Source organism: Pseudophryne corroboree, chromosome 11 (genome assembly GCF_028390025.1).
Source record: "Pseudophryne corroboree isolate aPseCor3 chromosome 11, aPseCor3.hap2, whole genome shotgun sequence".
In the NCBI taxonomy this organism is placed as follows: Eukaryota; Metazoa; Chordata; class Amphibia; order Anura; family Myobatrachidae; genus Pseudophryne; species Pseudophryne corroboree.
The window spans coordinates 324,075,378-324,095,963 of record NC_086454.1 but is presented as its reverse complement, the minus strand read 5'-3'; the positions used below and the strand labels follow the sequence as shown (position 1 = coordinate 324,095,963).

The 20,586-nt window shown below is 48.7% G+C and overlaps 1 protein-coding gene across 2 annotated transcripts in view; it reads left to right on the top strand.

Moving 5' to 3' along the window:
• LOC134969625 (hepatocyte nuclear factor 4-beta-like) overlaps positions 1-20,586 on the top strand; it is a 188,726-nt gene that overhangs the window by 167,064 nt on the left and 1,076 nt on the right. For both annotated transcript variants that reach the window (XM_063945694.1, XM_063945695.1), the window contains exons 8-9: positions 7,153-7,389; positions 16,339-16,461. In XM_063945694.1, coding sequence (XP_063801764.1) covers positions 7,153-7,389; positions 16,339-16,461 — 360 coding nt within the window. The remainder of the gene's footprint in view (positions 1-7,152; positions 7,390-16,338; positions 16,462-20,586) is intronic.

Here is a 20,586-nt window from a genome sequence, read left to right as displayed (position 1 = left end):
GTGTGGAGGTGCACCCCTGAGGGTAGATTCTGTAGACCAGAAAAAAACAAAAGCAAGGTAAACCCTCCCTTTTTGCTGGGGGCATGCTTGTAATATAGTAAACTAAAACTTAACTTTTAATAATAATAATAATTAATTAATACTTGTTCAATATGCTCTCCAAAGGACAAAACAAACACATATAGACAACATAATTATTATTTACTAGCTGTTCTACCCATACTTTGCGCGTGAGTTTCTGATTTTCACGGTTGTACATATAAATGTGTTATAAATTTGGTAAATCTAAAGAGCTGTAAATTTAAAATGTCTTAAGGCCCGTACACACTGGCCGATATATCAGCTGTTCTCTTGAACGGCCGATATATCGCGGGTCCGTCGGCCAGTGTGTACGGCCGATACATCTGTGAACTCCGTCGTTCACAGACGTATCGCGTCGGCCCCGCAGCACAGCCAACGGACAACATATCTACCGATATATTGGCGCGTCGCTGTGTGTTTACGGCGGTTGGCTGACCACCCGTGCACATGCTGCGGCGGCCGGCGGTGATTGACAGCTGAACTGGGCGGGCGTGTGTACACATCCGCCCAGTTCATGACGTCAGTCCCCGACGGATCGGGCAGTGTGTATGCTCAACACACTGCCCGATCCGGATTTAGATATATCTGCCGAACAATTGATCGGCAGATATATCTATCAGTGTGTATCCACCTTTAATGTAAGTAAATATTAATCCATGGTTCTTGGCGTTACCCGAGGAGCACCCGTAGCAGATACGGTAAAAAGTGACAGGACTATTTTTGTAATTTAGTAAATTCTACACACTGGAGGTGACATCCAAATTTTTATCCGTTTGGGCGTTATCGTTCACGCAACGCAAGCCACGCATCAGTAATGACATCATCATGGCAACCACGTTTTCATCCCCTTAGGGGAGGTTTATTAAAATTCCAAGGGGCAGATGTATTAAGCCTGGAGAAGTGATAAAGAAGTGATAAGTGGAAGGTGATAACGCACCAGCCAATCAGCTCCTAACTGTCATTTTTCAAACCCATAATGATTGGCTGGTGCGTTATCACCCTCCACTTATCACTTCTCCAGGCTTACTACATCTGCTCCTATGTACATAGTTTTCCTATTTTCCACCTTTAGAATACCTATGATAAGTCATCTTCCTAACATATGGGGAAGTAAGAGAATTAATGATGAGTCAGTCAGCCTGGGCTTTTATTTTTATATACTGTATATGTATATTTATTTCTCTAGCATCCATAAGGGATATTGGGGAAGACTTAGTACGATGGGTATAGATGGGGTCCAAAGGGGCCAGTGCACTTTAAATTTCCCTCACTGGGTGTGCTGGCTCCTCCCCTCTATGCCCCCTCCCACAGGCAGTTTAGAAAAAAATGCCCTCAGGAGAGGATACACATCTCTGAGCTCCAGAGAGTTTTCATCGATTTCTTTTTCATGTTTGTTATTTTCGGAATGCTGTTTGGGCATAGGCATACTTGCAACGTGGGAGTTAGGGGGGGGGGGGGGGGGGGGGGCGGCGGTGACTGGCCTTACGAGGTGCAGAGCCGCTTCCCTGCTGCAGGACCACCGTCCTGATGGGTGGTTTTTCAGCGGGGCACTGCGCCTTGGCTGTCACAGCTGCAGCACACCCCTAACATTGCCTGAAGGTGACATCGGTGGTGAGTACAAACCGGGGCCCCACTAGGAGGGTCCCCCGGTTCACTGTGTGGCTGACCCCAGGGGGGTCCCGCCTAGATCCCCCGTGTAGACTGGCACAAAACCACTTAGACTAGCACTGATTGTGATGTTTTTAAGCTGAAAGGAGACTTTGCCAGTATAATATATCACTGTAGCTCGAGCGCCATTGGAGGTGGCGGAGCTACCTCAGAGCGGGACCAGAGGCATTTTGGCGCCTTCCTCTGCTTACTGCAGCCATTTACAGCACACACAGCGTTTCCTGACTCCTCAGCCACGCTGGATATCTGGTACAGGGTGTAGCAGAGGGGGAGAGCCACTATTGTACACTATCTGGGTCCTTTACAGGACAGAATTTGTTAGTGTTTACTGTTATATAGTGAGCTCACAGCCTCACTGGGGCTGTACAGCTAAGGGTGTGCTGGTGCCCTTCTCTCTGTCTGTCTCCTCTCACATACAGTAGGGCAGGCTTGCAATAGAACTGTCTGTGTGTATGTTATTGTGCTTACGGTGAAACATGGGTAAACACAAACTGGGCAGTGTATGTCACACCAGATTCTCTCCATTATCATTTGATTCTGTTTCATGTGAACAATGCAGTCAGTCTCCTAAACGTATGGCTGTTGCAGATTTAGCTGCTAGGGCAGATGTTACACAGCCCCCCTCCTCCCATGTAGGGCCACAAAAGTGTGGTTTACCTGCCCTACTCTCTGACACAGATGACAATGTACAGGAGGATGGGGAGGACTTGGACCCCGTTAGTGGGGATCCTGATTCTGCTCAGGGTATTGAACCCCTAATTCTGGCTATACAGGACGTGTTGAAGCTGCGTCGGGAGGACGCTCCGTCACAGCAGTCATTTTTCTTTGTACAAAAGAAGCCTAATGTCACTTTCCCTGACTCTACAGATTTAGATTACCTATTCAAACTGGCCTGGAAAAATCCAGACAAAAGATTCCAAGTGTCCAAAAGTTTTTTGTGCACTTTCCCATTTGCTCCTGAAGGTAGGAAATTTTGGGAGGAACCCCCAGGGGTTGATGTATCAGTCTCTCGACTGTCCAAAAAGGCGGTGCTGCCTGCCTCGGGCTCCTTTACCATAAAGGATCCCGGGGATAGGAAAATAGAGTCTACACTCAAATCTATTGACATGGCAGCAGGTGTATCACAAAGGCCGGTCATTGCGGGTTGCTGGATGCCCCATGCCATTGATTCATCGGCCACTAAAATTCAGGGGGGCCTCGCGGGGGATATGACCTTGGTCACTATGGTAACCTTTCTAAAACACATTCAGGACACTACACGTGTCCTCTGTGAATTACTCAAGGAGACGGGGAACATTAATGCTAGGACTTCTGCCATGGCAGTGTCGGCGCGCAGGGCCTTGTGGTTGCGTCAGTGGATTGCAGACGCAGAATCCAAACGTAGTGTGGAATCCCTCCCCTTTTCTGGGGAATGGCTCTTTGGGGTTGAATTGGATACCTGGATTTCCAAAGATACGGCTGGGAAATCCATGCTTCTCCCCTCTGGGGCCCCGCCGGCGAGGTGCTCCTACCCAGGGTCATCTGTCCAGTGCTTTCGGTCTCACAGATTTCGATCTAAGGCCAGAGGTGCCTCCAATGTGACTAGAGGTACCAGAGGTAAGTCCAGAAAGCCTGCAAACACCAGCTCTCAGGACAGACCACCAGTTCTGCTTCCGCTAAGGCCTCAGCATGACGGTGCCACCCACCCCGAGGGGATCTCGAGGTGGGAGCTCGACTGCATCACTTCAGCTGCGTCTGGGACGCTTCCTGCCAGGATACCTAGGTCAGAGATCTCGTTTCTCAGGGCTACAAACTGGAGTTAGACAGTGCTCCTCCCCAATGATTTTTCAAATCAAGCTTACCAGCTTTGGATGATATGCAAGTTACGTTGCACGAGGCCATCCTAAAGTTGATCCAGTCTCACGTTGTTGTACCAGTTCCAATACCGCAACGTGGCAAGGGTTATTACTCCAGCCTGTTTTTGGTACCGAAACCGGACAGTTCGGTAAGACCCATTCTGAATCTAAAGTCCTTGAATCCTTACTTAAAGGTGTTCAAGTTAAAAATGGAATCATTGCGAGCACTGATTGTTGGCCTGGAAGAACAGGAATTCATGGTCTCCTTGGATATCAAGGATGCCTACCTCCATATTCCGATTTGGACGCCTCATCACACTAACCCACGGTTTGCCCTACTGAACAATCATTACCAATTCCAGGCGCTGTCCTTTGGCCTGTCCACAGCTCCGAGGGTGTTCACGAAGGTGATGGTGGAGATGATGTTCCAGCTTCGGATCCAGAGAGTCAATATTGTCCCGTACCTGGACGACCTTCTGATCAAGGCAAGATCCAGGGAGCTCTTGTTGCTCCAGATCGACTGCACTATCCACCTTCTATCACACCATGGGTGGATCCTCAACTTGCAGAAGTCCCACCTGGAGCTGACTCAGCGACTCCTGTTCCTGGGGATGTTGTTGGATACTGTGGCCCAGAAGGTGTTCCTGCCAGAGGACAAGGCGAGAACGCTTCAGGAGATGGTCCGAACGGTACTCCAACCTGCTTGAGTGTCCATCCATCTTTGCATAAGATTGTTGGGGAAGATGGTCACCTCGTACGAGGCGATCCAATATGAAGGTTCCATGCCAGAACTTTTCAGCTGGATCTCCTGAGCAAATGGTCCGGATCGCATACTCAGATGCATCGGATGATACAGCTGTCACCTCAGGCCAGGTTTCCCTCCTGTGGTGGCTGCAGTCCTCCAATCTACTGGAGAGCCGGAGTTTCGGGATTCAGGATTGGAGCCTACGGATGCGAGTCTGAGAGGATGGGGAGCTGTCACCCAAGAGGCGCAGTTCCAGGGCAGGTGGTCAGCCCACGAAGCCCTCCTTCCGATCAACATTCTGGAACTTCAGATGATCTACAATGCTCTGTTGCTGGTCTGTCCTCTGCTCAAGGATCGCGCGATCCAAGTATAGTCGGACGCCACAGCAGTGGCGTACATCAATCGACGAGGGACAAAAAGCAGAGCCTGCATGCAAGAGATGTCGAAAATACTCCTCTGGGCTGAAAGAAATGCAAGATCAATGTCGGCAATCTTCATTCCGGGTGTGGACAATTGGGAAGCGGATTTTCTGAGTTGTCACAATCTCCACCCGGGGGAGTGGGGTGTCCACCAGCAGGTGTTCCAACAGATCGTCCATCAGTGGGGCTGTCCACAGACAGACCTGATGGCTTCTTGTCTCAACAAGAAGCTTCTTTGGTATTGCTCACGAACCAGGGACCCTCAGGCGAGGGCAGTAGATGCACGGACATCGCCTTGGCCTTACCAGCTGGTTATCTGTTTCCTTCGATTCCGTTGCCCCCAAGGGTGCTCAAATGAATCAGAAATCAGGGAGTCCAGGCAATTCTAATTGCCCCGGATTGGCCTCGGAGGGCGTGGTACGCGGATCTTCTGGACATGTCCGTCGAAGACCCTTGGCCTCTACCACTAAGAAGAGATCTTCAACAGGGACCGTTCATCTACCTGGACTTACAGCGACTTCGTTTGACAGGATGGAGGTTGAGCGGAACATCCTAGCTTACAAGGGCCTTTCCAGAAAGGTTATTGCTACCATGGTTCAGGCCAGGAAACCTGTGACGTCAAAACATTATCATCATATCTGGAGAAGATTAAGTCTCCTGGTGTGAAGAACGCACGTATCCACCTGCAAAGTTTCACTTGGGACATTTCTTACGTTTCCTGCAGGCTGGTGTGGATAAGGGCTTACGTCTAGGTTCCATTAAGGTCCAGATTTCAGCTCTCTCAATTTTCTTCCAGAAGAAATTGGCAGTGTTGCTAGAAGTTCAGACCTTCTTGCAGGGGGTACTCCACATACAGCCTGCTTTTGTGCCTCCCACGGCACCCTGGGATTTGAATGTAGTGTTGAAATTTCTACAGTCCTCCTGGTTTGAACCTCTGATGATGGTAGAAGACAAGTACCTCACGTGGAAGACGGTGACGTTACTGGCCCTGGCTTCTGCTCAACGTGTCTCAGAATTGGGGGCCTTATCGTGTAAAAGTCCATACTTGGTCTTTTACGAGGAGAGCGAAGCTCCGGACTAGACAGCAGTTCCTACCGAAAGTTGTCTCCGCGTTTCACCTGAATCAACCTATTGTGGTTCCGTCGAGATATGTTTCTTCTGCTCCTCTGGAGACATTGGTTGCTGTGCGTGCCTTGAAAATCTATGTCAAGCGAACAACTCGGGTCAGAAAGATGGATTCTTTGTTCGTGCTGTATGTTGCGCAGAAAAAAGGTTGTCCTGCTTCAAAGTAGTCCATTGCTCGATGGATTAGGCTTACTGTCCAACAGGCCTATGTGTCAGCAGCCTTACCTATTCCTAAGTCTCTTAAGGCCCACTCTACAAGATCGGTGGGGTCTTCCTGGGCGGCTGCCCGTGGAGTCTCGGCTTTGCAATTATGCCGAGCGGCTACCTGGTCAGGGCAGAATACTTTGTCTAGTTCTACAAGTTTGATACCCTGGTCAAAGAGGATACCCAGTTTGGGCAAGCGGTGCCGCAGCAGTCTCCACCTGTTCTGGAAGCTTTGGGACGTCCCCATCGTACTAAATCTCCTCCAATATCCCTTATGATTGCTAGAGAAAATAGGATTTTAATTACCTACTAGTAAATCCTTTTCTCATAGTCCATAAGGGATATTGGGCGCAGTGATTTTTCTGCAGGTTCTCTTTTTTCTGTGGTTACCTGTTCAGCTGTTGCTGTTGTGGTTGCCAGCCATTGCTGTTTTTTTTATAATGTTCAGCTGTTGCTGGTTGCTTTACGTTAGTGTATATAAATCTCACCACTCTTTGTTGTCATATTTCCTTCTCTCATACAGTATATGTCCTTTCTCCTTCGGGCATGGTTTTATATATATATATATATATATATATATATATATATATATATATACAGTCCAAATCAGTCGGCACTCAAAAGTAAACGGACGATGGCTCCAGGTGCACTTCCAATAGTGATACACAGCGTTCCAAATAAAGGCACTCCGGAGATTTTGTAAATGAATCAAAGCAGCTTGTATTGGCAAATGACGTTATTTGCCAATACAAGCTGCTTTGATTCATTTACAAAGTCTCCGGAGTGCCTTTATTTGGAAGTGTGTGTGTGTGTGTGATGGGGGGGTCATAGAGGGGAGGAGCCAGCACACCCAGTTAAGAAAATTTAAAGTGCACCGGCTCCTTTGGACCCCGTCTATACCCATCGTACTAAGTCTCCCCCAATATCTCTTATGGGCTATGAGAAAAGGATTTACCGGTAGGTAATTAAAATCCTATTTTATTTATTAAAATGCCAATACTGGTATTTAACCAACTTCATCCTTGACTTAATTTTGACCCTCAAACTCACAGAACGCACCTTTGTGTCCCCCCAGACTGTAAGGGGCTCAGTGACTCCAGCAAAGTAAAGAACATGAGGTTCCAGGTTCAGGTAAACCTGGAGGACTATATCAATGACCGGCAGTATGACTCCAGGGGAAGGTTCAGCGACATCCTTCTCCTCCTCCCTCCGCTGCAGAGCATTACCTGGCAGATGATAGAACAGGTGCAGTTTGCGAAGCTCTTTGGCATGGCGCAGATTGACAGCTTGCTGCAGGAGATGCTACTGGGAGGTAAGAGGTCACCAGTGTCTCAGCCCCGCATTATACAGAGTACAATTTGTGAAACCATTATTGCATTGAATGCTATAGAATATTGGATTTTATTTTTCAGATTAAAAGTAATACTTCAGTTATGTGAGGAATAGTGAAATTATTTTGATTGTAATGGCTGCCTGGATACAGCGGTGGAAGAAACCATTTGTGGATGAGCCAGTAGTTATTAGGAATATAGAAAGAAAGAAAATGTAGATGCACACTCAATAGTACTAAGAACTGCTAATAAGAATAATTATAATAAACTCTGCAATCTAAGAGCAAAATCGAGGTGCTTGGCACAATTGTTGGGCAAAAAATATTGGCCCACCCAACAACCCACCTCCGTTTGACCTCATCTGGAGGGTCCCTAACACTAAGGTTCAAAACCAGAGCATGGGACCAAGTCAGCACAGGCCATCCTCCCCCAAGCACCACAAAAGTGAGAAGCTAAAGTGTTCTTACTTATTAACACTTACCTATGTAACACTCCTTAACACACAGTAAGAGGTATAGGAATATATACATACTGACTAAGGGGCCCATTTAACAATGATCACATGTGCAATATTAGCTCCCAGGATCGCATTGCAGAATGCACAGGCAGGGTCAGGGTCTCCAAAAGGAGTCCATCCCTGCGATGTGCCAAGCGGGTGTCTGGGGCCTCAGCGCACGCGCAGTCATCTACCCTGCAAGGCAAAGGGGCCATTTCCAGGGAGGGTTTCTAGGGAATCCTGCCGGAACTACATACCACAATGTGTAGCCCATAGGCTATAATGGGCTACCACAATCAGGAGACTGCAGTAGCTGCAGGGACCAATTTCAGGCATCATCACATCCCCATAGATACCTATGGGGGATGCGGCTGCAGGCGGCAATGGAGGGATCGCAGCAGCAGATATTGGAAATATCTGCCGCAAACCTGCTTTCTTATGTTGCAGGGATGGATAATATTTACAACTAGCCCCCAAAACCGGGTGTTTTCGGGGACATAGCTGCAAATATTTGAGAAATGATTTCTTAAGTCCTTAAAATGGCTGCTTCCACTGTATCTAGGCAATAAAATCACAGACTCGCCTGTTATCTATAGGTTATATAGCATATGCTAATACTTTCTATACTCTGATACAGTGCCTTGCTAAAGTATTCACCCCCCTTTGCATTTTTCATGTTTTGTTACCTCACAACCTGGAATTAAAATGGATTGTTTGAAGGTTTGCATCATTTCTTTCACAGAACATGGCTACAACTTTGAAGATGTTTTTTTTTTTTTTTTTTAATTGTGAAGCAAACAACAAATAGGACAAAACAACAGAAAACTTCAGCGTACATAACTATTCACCCCCCTAAAGTCAGTACTTTGTAGAGCCAACTTTTGCGGCAATTACAGCTGCAAGTCGCTCTGGATAAGTCTCTATGAGCTTGCCACATCTTGCCACTGGGATTTTTGCCCATTCCTCAAGGTAAAACTGTTCCAACTCCTTCATGTTGGATGGTTTCCGCTTGTGAACAGCAATCTTCAAGTCTGACCACAGATTTTCAATTGGATTGAGATCTGGGCTTTGACTAGGCCATTCCAACACATTTAAATGTTTTCCCTTAATCCAATCGAGTGTTGCTTTAGCAATATGCTTTGGGTCATTGTCCTGCTGGAAGGTGAACATCTGTCCCAGTCTCAAATCACAGGCAGACTGAAACAAGTTTTGCTCAAGAATATCCCTGTATTTAGCACCATCCATCTTTTCTCTCGACTCGAAACAGTTTACCAGTCCCTGCTGCTGAGAAACATCCCCACAGCATGATGCTGCCACCACCATGTATCACTGTGGGGATGGTGTTCTTGGGGTGATGGGACGTATTGGGTTTGCGCCAGACATAGCATTTTCCTTGGTGGCTGAAAAGTTAAATTTTAGTCTCATCTAACCAGAGCACCTTCCTCCATACATTTGGGGAGTCGTCCACATGCCTTTTGGCAAACTCAAAACATGCCTTCTTATTTTTAACACTAAGTAATGGCTTTTTTTCTGGCCACTCTTCCATAAAGCCCAGCTCTATGGAGTGTACGGCTTATTGTGGTCACATGCGCAGATACACCAGTCTCTGCTGTGGAACTCTGCAGCTCCTTCAGGGTTACCTTTGGTCTCTGTGCTGCCTCTCTGATTAATGCCCTCCTTGCCCGGTCTGTGAGTTTTGGTGGCCGGCCCTCTCTTGGCAGGTTTGTTGTGGTACCATGTTCTTTCCATTTGAAGATGATGGATTTGATGGTGCTCCGGAGAATCATCAAAGATTTGGATTTTTTTTTTATTTTTTTTTTATAACCCAACCCTGACTTGTACTTCTCAACAACTTTGTCCCTGACTTGTTTGGAGAGCTACTTGGTCTTCATGGTGTGATGCCTCTTGCTTAGTGATGTTGCAGCCTCTGGGGCCTTTCAGAAAAGGTGTGTTTATACTGACAGATCATGTGACACTTAGATTGCACACAGGTGGACTTCATTTCACTAATTATGTGACTTCTGAAGGCAATTGGTTGCACCAGAACTTTTGAGGGGCTTCATATCAAAGGGGGTGAATACATATGCACATGCCAATTTTCACATTTTTATTTATAAAAATTCTGTTTTATATAAATTTTTCTCATTTCACTTCACCAACTTAGACTATTTTGTGCAGATCCATCACATAAAATTCAGATAAAAATAAATAAATAAATTACAGCTTGTAATGTAACAAAAAATAGGTAAAAAGCCAAGGGGGGTGAATACTTTAGCAAGGCACTATATTTACAGTATATTACATTTCTAAAATAATATTTGCCATATTCCTGAAACTCCCACAAGTACAATGTGTAGAACAGGCCTGTGTGTCCCAGAAGCATATATGGAAGCAGCCATTATGTTTTGTCTATATACAACATTTGCACTTACTAACGTGGAACCGCATGTGATACAATCCTTCATGTCAGAGCAACACGCACGTAATAATAAGAATTTACTTACCGATAATTCTATTTCTCATAGTCCGTAGTGGATGCTGGGGACTCCGAAAGGACCATGGGGAATAGCGGCTCCGCAGGAGACTGGGCACAAAGTAAAAGCTTTAGGACTAGCTGGTGTGCACTGGCTCCTCCCCCTATGACCCTCCTCCAAGCCTCAGTTAGGATACTGTGCCCGGACGAGCGTACACAATAAGGAAGGATTTTGAATCCCGGGTAAGACTCATACCAGCCACACCAATCACACCGTACAACTTGTGATCTGAACCCAGTTAACAGCATGATAACAGAAGGAGCCTCTGAAAAGATGGCTCACAACAACAATAACCCGATTTTTGTAACAATAACTATGTACAAGTAATGCAGACAATCCGCACTTGGGATGGGCGCCCAGCATCCACTACGGACTATGAGAAATAGAATTATCGGTAAGTAAATTCTTATTTTCTCTAACGTCCTAGTGGATGCTGGGGACTCCGAAAGGACTATGGGGATTATACCAAAGCTCCCAAACGGGCGGGAGAGTGCGGATGACTCTGCAGCACCGAATGAGAGAACTCCAGGTCCTCCTCAGCCAGGGTATCAAATTTGTAGAATTTAGCAAACGTGTTTGCCCCTGACCAAGTAGCTGCTCGGCAAAGTTGTAAAGCCGAGACCCCTCGGGCAGCCGCCCAAGATGAGCCCACTTTCCGTGTGGAATGGGCTTTTACAGATTTTGGCTGTGGCAGGCCTGCCACAGAATGTGCAAGCTGAATTGTACTACAAATCCAACGAGCAATCGTCTGCTTAGAAGCAGGAGCACCCAGCTTGTTGAGTGCATACAGGATAAACAGCGAATCAGATTTTCTGACTCCAGCCGTCCTGGAAACATATATTTTCAGGGCCCTGACTACGTCCAGCAACTTGGAATCCTCCAAGTCCCTAGTAGCCGCAGGCACCACAATAGGCTGGTTTAAGTGAAATGCTGAAACCACCTTAGGAAGAAATTGAGGACGAGTGCTCAATTCTGCCCTGTCCGTATGAAAAATTAGGTAAGGGCTTTTATAGGATAAAGCCGCCAATTCTGAGACACGCCTGGCTGAAGCCAGGGCTAACAGCACTACCACTTTCCATGTGAGATATTTTAAGTCCACAGTGGTGAGTGGTTCAAACCAATGTGATTTTAGGAATCCCAAAACTACATTGAGATCCCAAGGTGCCACTGGAGGCACAAAAGGAGGCTGTATATGCAGTACTCCCTTGACAAACGTCTGAACTTCAGGAAAAGAAGCCAGTTCTTTTTGGAAGAATATTGACAGGGCCGAAATTTGAACCTTAATGGACCCTAATTTGAGGCCCATAGACAGTCCTGTTTGCAGGAAATGCAGGAAACGACCCAGTTGAAATTCCTCTGTAGGGGCCTTCCTGGCCTCGCACCACGCAACATATTTACGCCAAATACGGTGATAATGTTGTATGGTTACATCCTTCCTGGCTTTGATCAGGGTAGGGATGACTTCATCCGGAATGCCTTTTTCCTTCAGGATCCGGCGTTCAACCGCCATGCCGTCAAACGCAGCCGCGGTAAGTCTTGGAACAGACATGGTCCCTGCTGGAGCAGGTCCTTTCTTAGAGGTAGAGGCCACGGGTCTTCCGTGAGCATCTCTTGAATTTCCGGGTACCAAGTCCTTCTTGGCCAATCCGGAGCCACGAGTATAGTCTTTACTCCTCTCCTTCTTATGATTCTCAGTACTTTTGGTATGAGAGGAAGAGGAGGGAACACATACACTGACTGGTACACCCACGGTGTTACCAGAGCGTCCACAGCTATTGCCTGAGGGTCCCTTGACCTGGCGCAATATCTGTCCAGTTTTTTGTTGAGGCGGGACGCCATCATGTCCACCTTTGGTTTTTCCCAACGGTTCACAATCATGTGGAAGACTTCTGGGTGAAGTCCCCACTCCCCCGGGTGAAGATCGTGTCTGCTGAGGAAGTCTGCTTCCCAGTTGTCCACTCCCGGAATGAACACTGCTGACAGTGCTATCACATGATTCTCCGCCCAGCGAAGAATCCTTGCCACTTCCATCATTGCCCTCCTGCTTCTTGTGCCGCCCTGTCTGTTTACGTGGGCGACTGCCGTGATGTTGTCCGACTGGATCAACACCGGCTGACCCTGAAGCAGAGGTCTTGCCTGACTTAGGGCATTGTAAATGGCCCTTAGCTCCAGGATATTTATGTGAAGTGACGTTTCCATGCTTGACCACAAGCCCTGGAAATTTCTTCCCTGTGTGACTGCTCCCCAGCCTCTCAGGCTGGCATCCGTGGTCACCAGGACCCAATCCTGAATGCCGAATCTGCGGCCCTCTAGGAGATGAGCACTCTGTAACCACCAAAGGAGAGACACCCTTGTCCTTGGAGACAGGGTTATCCGCTGATGCATTTGAAGATGCGATCCGGACCATTTGTCCAGCAGATCCCACTGAAAAGTTCTTGCGTGGAATCTGCCGAATGGAATCGCTTCGTAAGAAGCCACCATCTTTCCCAGGACCCTTGTGCATTGATGTACTGACACTTGGCCTGGTCTTAGGAGGTTCCTGACTAGGTCGGATAACTCCTTGGCTTTCTCCTCCGGGAGAAACACCTTTTTCTGTACTGTGTCCAGAATCATCCCTAGGAACAGCAGACGTGTCGTCGGAATCAGCTGCGATTTTGGAATATTTAGAATCCATCCGTGCTGTCGTAGTACTACTTGAGATAGTGCTACTCCGACCTCTAACTGTTCTCTGGACCTTGCCCTTATCAGGAGATCGTCCAAGTAAGGGATAATTAAGACGCCTTTTCTTCGAAGAAGAATCATCATTTCGGCCATTACCTTGGTAAAGACCCGGGGTGCCGTGGACAATCCAAATGGCAGCGTCTGAAACTGATAGTGACAGTTCTGTACCACAAACCTGAGGTACCCTTGGTGAGAAGGGCAAATTGGGACATGGAGGTAAGCATCCTTGATGTCCAGAGACACCATATAGTCCCCTTCTTCCAGGTTCGCTATCACTGCTCTGAGTGACTCCATCTTGAACTTGAACCTTTTTATGTAAGTGTTCAAGGATTTCAGATTTAAAATGGGTCTCACCGAGCCGTCCGGCTTCGGTACCACAAACAGCGTGGAATAATACCCCTTTCCCTGTTGTAGGAGGGGTACCTTGATTATCACCTGCTGGGAATACAGCTTGTGAATGGCTTCCAATACCGCCTCCCTGTCGGGGGGAGACGTTGGTAAAGCAGACTTCAGGAACCGGCGAGGGGGAGACGTCTCGAATTCCAATTTTTACCCCTGAGATACTACCTGCAGGATCCAGGGGTCCACTTGCGAGTGTGCCCACTGCGCGCTGAAATTCTTGAGACGGGCCCCCACCGTGCCTGAGTCCGCTTGTAAGGCCCCAGCGTCATGCTGAGGACTTGGCAGAAGCGGGGGAGGGCTTCTGTTCGTGGGAAGAGGCTGTTTGCTGCAGTCTTTTTCCCCTTCCTCTGCCCCGGGGCAGATATGAGTGGCCTTTTGCCCGCTTGCCCTTATGGGGACGAAAGGACTGAGCCTGAAAAGACGGTATCTTTTTCTGCTGCGAGGTGACTTGGGGTAAAAAGGTGGATTTTCCAGCCGTTGCCGTGGCCACCAGGTCCGATAGACCGACCCCAAATAACTCCTCCCCTTTATACGGCAATACTTCCATATGCCGTTTGGAATCCGCATCCCCTGACCACTGTCGCGTCCATAATCCTCTTCTGGCAGAAATGGACATCGCACTTACTCTTGATGCCAGAGTGCAAATATCCCTCTGTGCATCTCGCATATATAGAAATGCATCCTTAAATGCTCTATAGTCAATAATATATTGTCCCTGTCCAGGGTATCATATTTTCAGTCAGGGAATCCGACCAAGCCACCCCAGCACTGCACATCCAGGCTGAGGCGATTGCTGGTCGCAGTATAATACCAGTATGTGTGTATATACTTTTAAGGATATTTTCCAGCTTCCTATCAGCTGGTTCCTTGAGGGCGGCCGTATCAGGGGACGGTAACGCCACTTGTTTTGATAAGCGTGTGAGCGCCTTATCTACGCTAGGGGGTGTTTCCCAACGCGCCCTAACCTCTGGCGGGAAAGGGTATAATGCCAATAATTTTTTAGAAATTAGCAGTTTTTTATCGGGGGAAACCCACGCTTCATCACACACCTCATTTAATTCATCTGATTCAGGAAAAACTACGGGTAGTTTTTTCACACCCCACATAATACCCTTTTTTGTGGTACTTGTAGTATCAGAAATGTTCAAAACCTCCTTCATTGCCCTGATCATGTAACGTGTGGCCCTACTGGAAAATACGTTTGTTTCCTCACCGTCGACACTGGAGTCAGTGTCCGTGTCACTGTCTGTATCGACCTGAGGTAACGGGCGTTTTATAGCCCCTGACGGTGTTTGAGACGCCTGTACAGGTATTAACTGATTTGCCGGCTGTCTCATGTCGTCAACAGTCTTTTGTAAAGTGCCGACACTATCACGTAATTCTTTCCATAAGACCATCCAGTCAGGTGTCGACTCCCTAGGGGGTGACATCACTAACACAGGCAATTGCTCCGCCTCCACACCATTTTCCTCCTCATACATGTCGACACAGCGTACCGACACACAGCACACACACAGGGAATGCTCTGATAGAGGACAGGACCCCACTAGCCCTTTGGGGAGACAGAGGGAGAGTTTGCCAGCACACACCAGAGCGCTATATATATACAGGGATAACCTTATATAAGTGTTTTTCCCTAATATAGCTGCTGTATATATTAATATGCCAATTTAGTGCCCCCCCCTCTCTTGTTTTACCCTGTTTCTGTAGTGCAGGACTGCAGGGGAGAGTCAGGGAGCCTTCCTCCAACGGAGCTGTGAGGAAAAAATGGCGCTTGTGTGCTGAGGAGATAGGCTCCGCCCCTTTTTCGGCGGCCTTTCTCCCGCTTTTTTGTGGAAAACTGGCAGGGGTTAAATACATCCATATAGCCCAGGAGCTATATGTGATGTATTTTTAGCCATTTAAGGTATTTTCATTGCGTCCCAGGGCGCCCCCCCCCAGCGCCCTGCACCCTCAGTGACCGGAGTGTGAAGTGTGCTGAGAGCAATGGCGCACAGCTGCGGTGCTGTGCGCTACCTTATTGAAGACAGGACGTCTTCTGCCGCCGATTTTCCGGACCTCTTCACTCTTCTGGCTCTGTAAGGGGGCCGGCGGCGCGGCTCCGGGACCCATCCATGGCTGGGCCTGTGATCGTCCCTCTGGAGCTAATGTCCAGTAGCCTAAGAAGCCCAATCCACTCTGCACGCAGGTGAGTTCGCTTCTTCTCCCCTTAGTCCCTCAATGCAGTGAGCCTGTTGCCAGCAGGTCTCACTGAAAATAAAAAAACCTATTTAAACTTTTACTCTAAGCAGCTCAGGAGAGCCACCTAGATTGCACCCTTCTCGTTCGGGCACAAAATCTTAACTGAGGCTTGGAGGAGGGTCATAGGGGGAGGAGCCAGTGCACACCAGCTAGTCCTAAAGCTTTTACTTTGTGCCCAGTCTCCTGCGGAGCCGCTATTCCCCATGGTCCTTTCGGAGTCCCCAGCATCCACTAGGACGTTAGAGAAATAACATGAATACCTACACAATATCACCGCACAGCTTCATCAGTGGCTGCATATATTTTCCACCAGAAAGTGACAGGTGGAAGCCACAAAGCTGTGCACTACTCACCACTGTGCATTATAGATGGAGGAAATTTCCGTTGCTGCTTTGGCACAGGTGTAAGAGAAATAGACAGATACAAGTAATGGCTGTAGCACAGCGTTTTCCCCACCATAGAGAGACGGCTGTGGTGAGAGGGTCCGGGAAGCCACATGTCTGCGCAATCTCTGCAGTGTCTCCTTCCTGTTGTAGGATCAGCTATGGATGGCAGCCATTACCTGCACTCAGCGCCTTCCAGCCTGAGCCTGGAGCTGATTCCTGGCCACAGCGTGCACGGCCATAATCTGCACTCAGTCATCCATATGGTGCCCTCAGGTAAGAAGCACAGACACTGTTGTAGCGGGGGATTATATATATATATATATATATATATATATATATATATATATATATGTGCACAGGTCATCAGTATCTGGGTGCCCAGAGACCTGCTTCCTGAGGCAGAAACATCAGCCCTCTTTCCACCTGCACTACAGTCCCAGTATATCTCCTCCATTCACCTAATCATCCTCAGTCCCCCTCTTCCCCGGACTAAGCCCGGTTCCCTGTCTTACTTACAGGCCCAGTACATTATCTCCACCATACATCTAACCATCCCCGGTCTCACTACACTGCTCCCATCCGTCTTCCCTACAGTACCAGTACATTATCTCCACCATACATCTAACCATCCCGGTCTCACTACACTACTCCCATCAGTCTTCCCTACAGTCCCAGTACATTAATCTCCACCATACATCTAACCGTCCCCGGTCTCACTACACTGCTCCCATCTGTCTTCCCTACAGTCCCAGTACATTATCTCCACCATACATCTAACCGTCCCCGGTCTCACTACACTGCTCCCATCTGTCTACCCTACAGTCCCAGTACATTATCTCCACCATACATCTAACCGTCCCCAGTCTCACTACACTGCTCCCATCCGTCTTCCCTACAGTCCCAGTACATTATCTCCACCATACATCTAACCGTCCCCGGTCTCACTACACTGCTCCCATCTGTCTACCCTACAGTCCCAGTACATTATCTCCACCATACATCTAACTGTCCCCGGTCTCACTACACTGCTCCCATCTGTCTACCCTACAGTCCCAGTACATTATCTCCACCATACATCTAACCGTCCCCAGTCTCACTACACTGCTCCCATCCGTCTTCCCTACAGTCCCAGTACATTATCTCCACCATACATCTAACCGTCCCCGGTCTCACTACACTGCTCCCATCCGTCTTCCCTACAGTCCCAGTACATTAATCTCCACCATACATCTAACCGTTCCCAGTCTCACTACGCTGCTCCCATCCGTCTTCCCTACAGTCCCAGTACATTATCTCCATCATACATCTAACCGTCCCCGGTCTCACTACACTGCTCCCATCAGTCTTCCCTACAGTCCCAGTACATTAATCTCCACCATACATCTAACTGTCCCCGGTCTCACTACGCTGCTCCCATCCGTCTTCCCTACAGTCCCAGTACATTAATCTCCACCATACATCTAACTGTCCCCAGTCTCACTACGCTGCTCCCATCCGTCTTCCCTATAGTCCCAGTACATTAATCTCCACCATATATCTAACCGTTCCCAGTCTCACTGCGCTGCTCCCATCCGTCTTCCCTACAGTCCCAGTACATTATCTCCACCATACATCTAACCGTCCCCGGTCTCACTACACTGCTCCCATCCGTCTTCCCTACAGTCCCAGTACATTATCTCCACCATACATCTAACCGTCCCCGGTCTCACTACGCTGCTCCCATCCGTCTTCCCTACAGTCCCAGTACAACATCTCCTCCATCAGTCTAATCAGGCCCACTCCCTATTGAAGTGCAGCTGAAAGAATCGTCCCAGGTTCCTAAACCCAGACATTAGCTCCCGCTTACTCGCACACACTGGAAAGTGGGAGAGTCCTTTTCTATAACAAAAGTTTTTGGGGACCGGCCATCATCTTCTACCTCTATTATTGGCCAATGGGTTCACCACCCGCTACATAAGATGCCAAACTATCCAACATCCACAGTGCTGGTGGGCAATAACCCGTTATTTTCCCGATCATTAATACCCCCAACCACCAGCAGCGGACCTGCCCCTCACTACACCCATGTTCCCATCAACATAGCCAGGGTCCTTCATCTGATTACTGGGGAGATTATCCTACTGCCACGAATATTCCCAACAGCCTCCCTTACACCTTTCTCCTGGGACCTGGCTGCCTATCTCAGCATTCTTCCCTCTCATGTGCACCGCGCCTCTCTCCATGCAGTCAGTGGACCTCGCTGTGGCTCATTTACACCCAGTATCTGGAAATCCAGGTGAGCAACTCACTGACCTGTAGCAATGGGCTTGCCAGTGGTGTATACATGACACAGGGCTTACATGGAACACTACTACTTGCTGCCGACAGCGAGGTCCACTGATTGCATAGAGAGAGGCTCTGGGACCATGAGAGAGCAGGATGATGAGACAGTCAGCTCACAGAAGAAGGGTGTCACTGAGGCTATATTAATCCTCAGGAAAACATAAACATAACAGCACATTAACACAGAATATATCTCTATCGCAATATCATGCACATACATTGCCTTCTCACCCCCCAGCCCTGCCCCGAGCCTGTAACATCTCACGCACCTTGTGCCGCAGATCACACAGGAAGTGTCTCTGTGACAGCCAGCCCTCCCCACAGAGAGCCAGGGGTGTATCTTCCTATTGGCCAGGATGGCACTTGCCAGGGGCACCGGCCAAGAGGGGGCGCCACACAGCAGTGCCACCCGCGCCAGGGGGTAGAATGACATAGTAGGTCTCACTGAGTACATCCCTTAGCAGTGCTCATCCACTGCCGGACTCTCAGTAGCGTATTGCACTCTGACACTCTCTGTGACTACAGTCACAATGATGGTGAATATAGCCAGGGAGCGGGGCACTTCCAGGTATCGGCAGGGGCGAGGCACCTCCTCTTCCTCATCCACTCCCCTTCTCATTGGTCCCACTCGGTCTGTCACCAAACACCAGCCCCTACAATCAGCACCAGTCAGCATTTTCTGCGGTACCGTAGCTGCACTGCATGGTCTTATCCTGGCAGTCTGGATCACAGCTTACAAAGAGCTCTGTATGGAGAGGTATCTAGACCAGTGACTGCCTGTCCAGAGGTGTTGAGACTACAAGTCCCAGCACACCTTGTCAACTGGATTTGCTGGGACATGTAGTGCCATCACACCTAGAGAGGGGTTTTTAACTGTATGTATGTGTGCATATATCCCCTTGATGTGCCTGCCTGCATCCTCCTTGTAATTCCCCCTCAGTGTCCCTGCCCGCACCATCCATGCAACTGCCCCCTCAGTGACCCTACCCATACACTCCTGTAATTCCCTTTCAGTGTCCCTGCCCGCACCCTTCCCATAATTACCACTCAGTATCCCTGCTCGTACCCTCCCCATAATTCCCTTTCAGTGTCCCTACCCACACCCTAACCATAATTCTTCCTCAGTGTCTGCACACTTCTCGTAATTCCCCCTCAATCTCCCTGCCTGCACCCTCACCGTAATTCCATCTCAGTGTCCCTGCCCGCACCCGCCTCGTAATTCATCCTCAGTGTCCCCGCCTGCATCCTTCCTGTAATTCTCCCTCAATGTTCCTGACCTCAGCCTCCCTGTGACTCTGCCCTCAGTGTCCCTACCCACACCCTCCTGTAATTCCCCCTCTGGGTCCCTGCCCACACCCTCCCTGTAATTGCCCCTCAGTGTCCCTGACCTCACCCTCCCTGTAAGCCCTCCACCTCATTGTCCCTACCCGCACCCTCCCTGTAATTCTCCCTCCGTGTCCCTGACCTCAGCCTATCTGTAACTCCCCCCTCTGTGTCCCTGGGTGGGGGGGCGTCAGTTCCTTACTTTGCCAAGGGCGCTCAGACCCCTAGATACACCCCTGCAGAGAGCCTGTAACATCTCACGCGCCTTGTGCCGCAGATCACACAGGTGGCGACTCTGTGACAGCCAGCCCTCTCCAAACACTATGGGGGATATTCAATTTGGTCCGAAGAGACATCGGGAGTAAAAACCCCCGATGTTTCTTCGGGTGCAGCGGTCGGGCTATTTAATTTGCTCGGCCGGTAACAAGTCCTCTTACACCCGAAAACACACAGGTTCAGTGAAACCTGTGTGTTTTCGGGTGAAACAGACCCGTTTTTGGTTGAAAACGGGGCTGTTATCGGGCATTTTGCTTCACCTGCCGGAGGCAGGTGAAGCAATACCCCTGATAAGCCGCGGCACGCGCCGGCTTATCGGGGCCAATTAAATAGCCCCCACCGGCCGATACTTATCACCCGGCACCCCGGGCCAAATTGAATATCCCCCTATCAGTTCCTTTAAACTTCTTATTACTGAAATGTGTGCAAGTAGGTCATTTTCTGTGTAATAATCATAAATGGATATAAAATGTAATT